This window comes from Athene cunicularia (assembly GCF_003259725.1).
Source record: "Athene cunicularia isolate RWA chromosome 4 unlocalized genomic scaffold, athCun1 chr4_part2, whole genome shotgun sequence".
NCBI lineage: Eukaryota > Metazoa > Chordata > Aves > Strigiformes > Strigidae > Athene > Athene cunicularia.
In genome coordinates this window covers 17,013,989-17,022,827 of record NW_020799099.1, presented here as the reverse complement: position 1 = coordinate 17,022,827, position 8,839 = coordinate 17,013,989, and the positions used below count along the sequence as shown (strand labels likewise).

Genomic DNA, 8,839 nt, shown 5'->3' with positions numbered 1-8,839 from the left:
CCACCGCCCCCAACCCACTGCCAATTTAGAGTATGCTTCTACATTATTTTATTCCCAGAGGAGCACAATAATACTTGTGTAGCACAAGTGCCCAGAGAAAAAAGGTAAGCAGCCAAAAGTATACCCTGATATGTGATCAGTAACAGATCAAAGGCAACATCCAAATTTTAAATTAGGAAAAAAAAAGCTGGCTGACTTAAAAGAACAAGTCTCTTGCCTATTATTTTGTTCCACCGAATGTTGGAACCTACTCATTCGATCTCAATACCAGTATTTTGGGATGCCAAGTACAAGTAAACTTTCTTCCCTTTATCCAGACCTTTCCCTCTAGGTATAAACACTGAGAGCAGCACAGTGAAATGCACTCTCACATCCTCAGCTTCAGGTCTAGCACAAGAGCAAGAGCTCCTCATGTGGGAGCTGATGTGATGTGTGCCACCTCAGCTGGTGATGACACCACCACAGTTCTCAGCAAAGACCAACCTGACATCCAGCCCGATGTGAGCGGAGAACTAAACCCAAATAAGCACCAAGCAGTGCCAGTTATGCTTTAAATGAGGAAAATAACTGGAAGATGATCTAAGGCAAAAAAATTTGATTAGTAGGATTCAGAGGGATGTCCAGGAGAGACACTTTGATTTCCATCCCTCTCAAGTTCTGAGGTAGCTCAGGAAATGTTATCATCTTACCCTTAGTTTCCTAGAGCGGCTGGAGAACAGGAGAAGTGATCCTATAGGGTTCTACAAGGTTTCCATGCCCAGACAGGATGTTTACTGTTCTCAGATATGAAATAAACATGATTCTCGTTATGGTCTTAGGGGATCCCTTTAGTTATTGTGCCCTGGAGTGTATAAACAGGGATCGAAGCTACTCACTAATATTAAACCCCAAAACTCTATAGCGTCCAACAATTTACATAGAAACCAGGCACCTTTATTGTGTAGTGAGAAGTTTCATTAAACTGTGAGCAATTCAGTTACCCTCCTGTCATATGCCACTGGTTTTATCCTGCTTATAAAAAGATATTTTAATTGGCTGAACTCCATTACCTAAGGCTGATTGCTAAATGCAAGTGATGTTTAACTACCCACAAGGTACATCGGGCATTTTTGTGGGGTGTTAGGAGACCTCGGCACTCTGGCAGCTTCACTGTGTATTATCAAGCAGCCGTGGCACACTCATGCTTGCTGGAAAACTCACTGCGAGCTACTCTGACAGCTTTTATGGGAGTAATTTGTTTGCCAAATAGAGATCTGTGACTGGGGCTTGAAAAAAATATTTCATTAATATGAAAAACAGGCAGAGAAAGTACATGGTACATCAAGCGATGCCTTCATCACCTTACAGCCTCTGAGCTGCTTACATAGGTGGTTAGAAGGCTAGACAAAAATTATAAGGGTTCAAATACGGCTCGGCCGCAGAGCTCCAGTCCACAGGCTTCTTACTCAGGCTCTTTGTAACACTATTCCTCATCTTATACTCAGCCATCCCCTCCAGGACACCACTTAGTCCAAAGAGTGTGTTTGACATCACAGCAAACACACAAACAATGACTAACCCTCCACAGCTGGCTGGGACCAGGTGGCCCCTAACTCATGCAATTTCATTTTTCTCTCAAGTTTTGTCAGAGGTATGAGTTGTGCTACTAAAGACATCAGTCAAATTCAAACTCTGATGTTCCCTGATGAAGTTAAGATTTTCCTTCCCTGACATGCAAGTCTGCTCTCTTCCTGATGAGGGACCCTCAACAGAGGAGACCCATTCAGTACCACTCTCTGCACTAGCTGCTCCAACTGAAATCCCCTACGTATTGCAAGTAGGTCCTAGTGCAGTTAGCACACTGCATAAAAAAACCCATATAGGGCAACAACCTGAGCATGCAGCAAACAGATCTGAACTGTGACCCTTTGAGAGGCAATTATAAGTGACACCACAGGAGGCACAAATGGGGAAATGGAAGCAAACCTGCAACTGCACCCACCAGTGTGGAACTGCCAAACAACTGGACTCCATTTCTGTCCCCAAAAGGCACTGACACACACTTCAACTGGTGAGTTTTCCAGTGGTTGGTCTGCCTGGGACAGCCCGGGAACACAGCATCTCCAAACCACACACGCCTGCCAACAGTGTAATCAAGTGTAAACAAGGTAATCTTGCAACATGCAAAATAATATGCGAGGGGTATTTTCAAACCTTGCTATGGCTGCGTCTCAACACCCAATGTGGCCAACCCATGCTTCAAGTCTGATCAACAGGGCAACAACACCCTCAGGGGATTTGTACTGACTGCACAAATGAGCTCCACCCTTTGACGACTGTGCTTTTGGGAAGACAAACATCTTGCACCCCTAAGGGAACTGTACAGAGCTGCAGCAGCAAAGGCACAGGCTGCTCCAGCGGTCTCGGGCTTTGCCCACCCGCCTCTTCCAGCCAAGGAGTGAGGCTGCCCAAGGAGCTCCCCAAACACATTCAAGGGACTGGTAGGAATTTTCACTATGCACTTCTCCACACCCTTGCTTATACTTCTGTAAGGTAACTCAACTCACCCACATGGCAGATTATGAGAAGTGGGAAAATGCTTATATTGTGCACCCAGAGGTATGTAAATGCCATTTACTTGGACTTACTCACAAATCCTGCTGCTACACACTGTCCTCTTGATACACAACCAGAGTGGTCAACTAGCCTAACCGGAAATAGAACTTAGTTAAAAGCAGCAGCACAATTAAAATCATCCTTTATCCAGCATTATATTGAAGGGGGGAAGGTTACAAACAAGTTTCATCTGTAACTGCCAGAGCCTGGATCTCCAGCTCAGCTTTTTTGCCAAGGCCACAGCCCAGCAAGGCAGGCTAAAGCGGTTTGGGACCCAGCTGTCATTGGTTTCTGTGGCACAAGATCTGGTCCTTCATTAATACCAGACAAAACACCTTTCTTCTGATTAAAATGAATCCTCTCAGGTGCTCAGAGAAATACACCTGAGGTTCTCTCCTGAAGGAGCTGCTGAACAGGGCATCTAGAAGGCCACTGTGCAGAAAGCACAGAAACCCAGAACAACATTACAAAGGAACCTGGGCAGCCATGAGACAAGCAAGCAGATCAGACACTGATGAAATCCCCATGCTCCCTGAGCTGTTTCTATGTCATTTATCTCAGTCACTAGTTAACTTTTAACAGACATTTCCCCTGTCCCTTGCCAAGCAGTTGGCAGACTCACTGCAGAAGAGCCACATGTGCTCCAGTAAACAAACATCCAAGCAGCGTTCCAAAGCGGATGTAGTAAATTGAGTTCTTACTCCAAGTAAGAATTGTTGTCTAAAATCCTATTTCTCCTGTACCTGAAAACAAACAAACTTCTTTTTGCCCACATCAAAGAACTGAAGTAAAACATTCTTTTCTTCATCATATTCTGCTTTGTGATAGTTTTTTTCTTCCAACCTAGATAGAACATGCCATTCCTATCTCCTACGCAGAGCACTCTACAAGGCTCCAAAGTGGATTGTTTAATTAAATAACAGCTATCAACATTCAAAGTCTTTTACAAAGTGTCTTTGCACCAATACTAAACCAGGGCAGCATCAGGGCAAGACAAAGAGAGAGCTCTTGCAGCCTCATATTTCAGCACACTCCAGTTTTGCTGCAGTTTCCAGTCTAGCCCACAGTGACATCAACCTGCCAAAATCTCTTCAACCAACCTATGAGCAATTTTACAATCACTGTACTTGAAATATGGGCACGCTCACCTCCAAATTGCAAACACTCAAGCCGCCTCCTCTGATTCCAGTCATTACAACCCTCTGGGCTGGCGGAAAGGTTGCACTGCCCCCAATGACTCCCAGCTGAGGGCAATGACTGCCCCCAATGACTCCCTGGGCAGAGGGCAAAGGCAATACCCACCGCCCAGCTGTGCACCAGGGGACCCAGTGCCAAGCCAACGCCATTCCGGATGGGTCCCAGCTGTGCCGGTTTTCCCCAGTGGGAGCAGAGCTCTCCAGTGGAATAAACCAGCATGGGCACAGCCTGGGCTAAGGGGGCTGTGCTGCCCCGTGCAGGTGTGCCGGCTCACATGGGTGTCCCAACACCCGCACACCTTGCCACAGTGGGGTTTCTCGCCCCTGGCAAGGCCCAACCCTGCCACCCCTCCCCCTGGCTTCAGTTAGGGCTGGATCAAGCCCCTGGTGGGAACAGATTCAAACCAAGCCTCTACAAATCAAACTAGAAAAAGCCTCCCTCCTTTACCTCCAAGCCTTTGTAGTTGGGCACTCCACAAAAAAAACCCCTCCTGAATTTATACAGCCTATCAAGCCTGCACTGCCCACCCTACGGTGCAAAGGGCGCCCTAGCAGTCGGGATCCTGACGGGTACCCCATCTGACTGCAGGAGCGCGGGCACTGCCATTGCTTCTAAGCATAACCAAATCCTCAGTTAAGTAATAAGTGGCTAAAGACTGTGAATTCAGAACTGGCGTATTTCTTTATCTTGTCTACACTAAGTATGTGCGTGTGTGCTTTGAAGCTGGATGCACTCACTGCAACACATGTGGAGGTACAGCTCCCCAGCCTCTGTGCAGGTTGCATCCTCTCTCCTCCTGACTTTTCTTCCTCTTCCTCACACAGCTCTCAAAATTTCCCAACTGCACTTTTTCTCTTACACTCCAGTTTGTTCCAGGAGCCCAATTTTCTTCTCTCCATCTTCCAGCTCTGTGTTGCTGCTGTAGTCTTGAGCTTTTGATGAAAAACAGGCTATCAAAGCCTTTATCCTCAGCTGCATACTTTTAAGTTTAGGCCCCTGTCTACCAGGAAGATTCACGTTAGGCATAAAGCACTGCACCTGGCAGTGTTTGCCAGATCCTGCCCAAACAATAATAAAGTTTCACTGCCTCAGGACTTACTGAACCCAAAATACTGTTTTCCCTGGCAGGAGAGGCCAATTTACTCCTCGAGATAAATATTAAGAAAACCAGATTTTTTTGACTTTAGGAAACCAGAACTTTTTCCTGGAGCCACAGTCACACCCTTCGTGCCAGCAACACTGAGCTATTTTTAAAAAGTTAATTCCTGGGGTATTTTCCTAATAGCCATGTAGCAGGGGGACATTCTGTCAGACACACATTGCTATTATTACTCCATCTATGCCTTGTGACTATGACCTTCCAAATTCAGGGAGATTAGCCAGCTGTCAAGAGAACAAAAATAATTATTCTCTTTGTAACCTTTCCTCTATTGTTTGTTTTCCCTGGGCAGCAGCTTGGTCCTGGCAGGGAACCACCTTTTAGTTCCTGCTCTAAGACTCCATCACATCTTGGAAAAGTCCAAGTCCCAAGTGTTGCAACTTGGACCTTCTGCATACTAAAAAAAGAAAAAGAAAAGAAAAAAAGAAAATCAAGAAAATCTTGTACTTCTTGCCAATGTTTCAACAAGCAAAAACTGAACCAAAACCCAAGTGAGGTACCGTTGCACATCCATATATATTTTCTATACCTGAAACAATACCATTAGTAACTTAAAATGACCAAGGGGCCATCAGCCATTCCAACAACTATACTGTTCCCTTCATCTCAGGGCATGACAGGTAAATTGAGTTTGTGACTTTGTCAGTAATTCTAATAAAAGCGTGAAGTCCATAGCAAATTATGATACAGACCAGTATCAGCTTGGGGACCTCTTGTTAAAATAGCATTAAGAGACAGAGCAGCTAGCTGTTCTCTCCTCTGTACTTGTTCAATGGTTTAAAATACAGAACATTTTTTCTAAGACTATGTAAAGATAAACAAAGATTAAAATTAGGGCAAATATCTCCTTCCTCTGATTTCATTGTCTGAACCCTCATAAAACTCTCCAGTAAGCAAGGTCAGACCTCATCTATTTTCTATTAATACATACATTTTATTTCTGCTTGCCCACAGTCCGTGCCTGGCAAAAGCACTCCCAAGCAATCAACCTTTCACTCCCAGCTCCTGACCCCATTTCTTTTCTCCCATCCTTTTACATTTTCCAGCCTTCTGGCCGCCTCCTAATGGTGAAATCAGTTTTTTGCTGCCTGAGACAAGAGAAGAGGCAGTGGCAAAATGCCCTTATGAAGAAATTGGCTCTTGCTGTGTTTTGTACCTGCCAGAGCAAGTCTGAAGCCGTCTGTCCTCCTCGCCCCAACCCGCTCTGTTGCTGCTGCCCTCAGCAACGCTTGTAAGGCCACAAGACATGGCAAGCTGTGGAGCAACCCCTCGTGGCTCTGGTTTGCATCTTGTTGCACTTACCCTGTTACTGCAAATGTACCCTGAGCTAAAAGACTCTTTCAAAGTCAAAACCTAACTTACTGATACACAATGAGTCCAGCAACTGTTAACAGTGGATTTTGAAATTTAAAAAATTTTTCCCCTGCTCTTTTCCTTCTGCTTGATGGGTCCATCTTCAAACTCTGTCCTAGAGAGGTGTTGAAAATAAGATACCGTGAGATACATGCAGGCGAGAGCTTCACTCACTGGCACAGCCCATCTGTTCCACCTCCCTCCTGGAGCTCAGCTACTAACTCAGAGACAGCAGGGCTAAGCTTAGTGTCACCACTATGCTAGGAAAGTACATTTACAGAAACTCAGCTGATAGCAAAGTTACAGTAAAGCTTTTAGTTCAAACGGTGCTATGATGGTTTTTTTATCAGCTGATTTTCTGGCCCATGAATTCCAGCATCGTTCATTTAACTCAGAAATAATATTTAATTCTCATGTATGTCAGAATCACAAAATTTACTTTGCTTCTTCAACATCAAACTTAAGGAAAAAATAGGTTTTTTTGCTGAGCTCTCTAAGGCTGAACACTAAAATAATTGCTGGATGAGGAAACAACAAACAAAAAGTTATCAACAACTTCCGGCTAATTTCAGAGGGCAAAAGGGAAGGACTTCGTTCTGCAAAAAAAGAACAAAGTTCCAAGAGAAAAAAAGTAAGCATTTTTTCCTCCAGTCAATATTGCTTACAGTAATTCCAGTGGTTTATCTACATTTCTAGACTCTTTATTTGTTCTCGCAGACATTGAAAAAAAAAAAAAATCAACTTTCACCCCCACTCTGAACAAGCTTCGGTGAGGTGCAACAGATGACAAGCTGACTGTGCCTCTAGCAGGCAGCCAATTCCAATACTACACCTTTATTTGTATATGAGGAACGGCATGTATATACAGATATTTTTAATATATATCTTACATATATATACATAGAAAAGATATATGCCAATTCTGCATTCAGGTAGAACATGTAACAGGAGTTGCCTGGGGAGTGCTACTAAGGCTGGGCAGTGCTGGGAAGGCAGGACCTCCCAAATGCCTCCCTGGGGTTTGCTGGGGGAGCAGGCACTACCCAAGAAGGAACAACCTCCCTTAGCACCATTTTTTCGCCATTTCACAGGTGCAAATCCTCAGCAGTTTGTCAGGCTCCGCTTGTTACAACGAGAGCCTTGAGTCTCCTGACAGTTCAAGAGGGTTCAAAGAAACATAACATGAGCTAGTTAAAAATGCCACTTGGGGTGTCTATATACACCCACCCCGCTCCAAGCCAAAATCACCGAGAGCAAAGTTTGTACAGCCTAATAGCTCATCCTGCCTATCTCTCCTCTCCTCTCCTGCAGGGCTCTTCTGAAGCAATATCTGTTCTGTTGCCTTACCTGGTGTGCTTTGAAAGCCCCAGGTGACCCCCTCTGCAAAGCAGGCATGCAGTCCATAGCCCTGTGTGCGTCCATACTGTTAAGAGGACAAAGAGGCTCTGAGCCCAGCCATACTTTTCCTGACCTTCAGCCAGAATTTTTACTTCAACAAATTTGAAATGTCTCCTCTCAAAGAGACCACCCAAAACATCTTTGTACAGCTCAGGTTATGTCTTAATCACCTGGTCAAACTTAAGACATGCTGCTTTTTTGATCTTTCCTGGTTAATCAAACTTCAGTCGCTTTGCCATTGTCAGTGCTGCTCTCAGGATTCCTCATAGACAGTGATCTCCTCCTACTTCAGACAGCTGCAGAGAGCCAGGCAGCACGGTAACTGCAAACAGTAGTGTGTTCCTACAGCTGACACTAGTGAGACCAGGACAACTCTCAGACAGGGCTCACCAGAGGAGCACTAGAACCTGTGCTGAGTTCCCTGTTGCTCTTGCTAGACTGCTTTTGAAACTGGAATGAGATAAGGTCTGTCTGCGCTGTGTTGCCGTGTGGACACACTGTTTTATTACCAAATCCATTCGCAAACATCAGTTCACAGTCATCTGCCTGCTTTGTTTGTGGCACAGAAAACATCTCCTTGCAACTGCTTCTACGGCAACTTGAAATGTCAGAGGGCTTAAGCACACCCAAAACCCACTGCAAAGGTATTCAATTTAGAGCCCTTCCTCCTCTTTTGGTCCATGATCAATCTATTTCCCACAGGTGGAATCAGAGGCAGGGACTGCTACAGAGAAATAAAAACGATCAAGAAACAAATGACAAATAACATCCAAGTAATGCAGGTAAAACCACCGCCACAAGCATTCTGGCTCTTTACTGAGTAAATTCCACATGTCCCATATTTTCCCTAACACTTTACAGTTACACAGTGGCATTTTTTATTAAAAAATAATGTAAACTATATCACCAATCCTATTGTATAAAATAACAGAAGGTTACAGACAGTGTGCAGTGAGTAGCTAGGCAATGAGGCTTCTCGCATGACAGTTCTGTGAGATTTTGACACTGTGCCAAAGCCTGACCATGGCCCTGGATTACAGCCACTTAGCAATGCCTCTAGGTTGCTCTTCCCACCACACAATTCATCACTGTCCTACTGTTAGCATCAGCATGCTCTGAATGCCAAACGGCAAGTTT

The 8,839-nt window shown here is 44.7% G+C and overlaps 1 protein-coding gene across 6 annotated transcripts in view; it reads right to left on the bottom strand.

Moving 5' to 3' along the window:
- TBCK (TBC1 domain containing kinase) overlaps positions 1-8,839 on the bottom strand; it is a 152,633-nt gene that overhangs the window by 14,350 nt on the left and 129,444 nt on the right. For all 6 annotated transcript variants that reach the window (XR_003398258.1, XR_003398260.1, XR_003398259.1 and 3 more), the window contains exon 26: positions 1,966-1,971. Coding sequence is in view for 1 of the 6 variants with exons in the window: in XM_026847359.1 (XP_026703160.1) it covers positions 1,966-1,971 (6 nt within the window). In the remaining 5 variants the exon portion in view is untranslated. The remainder of the gene's footprint in view (positions 1-1,965; positions 1,972-8,839) is intronic.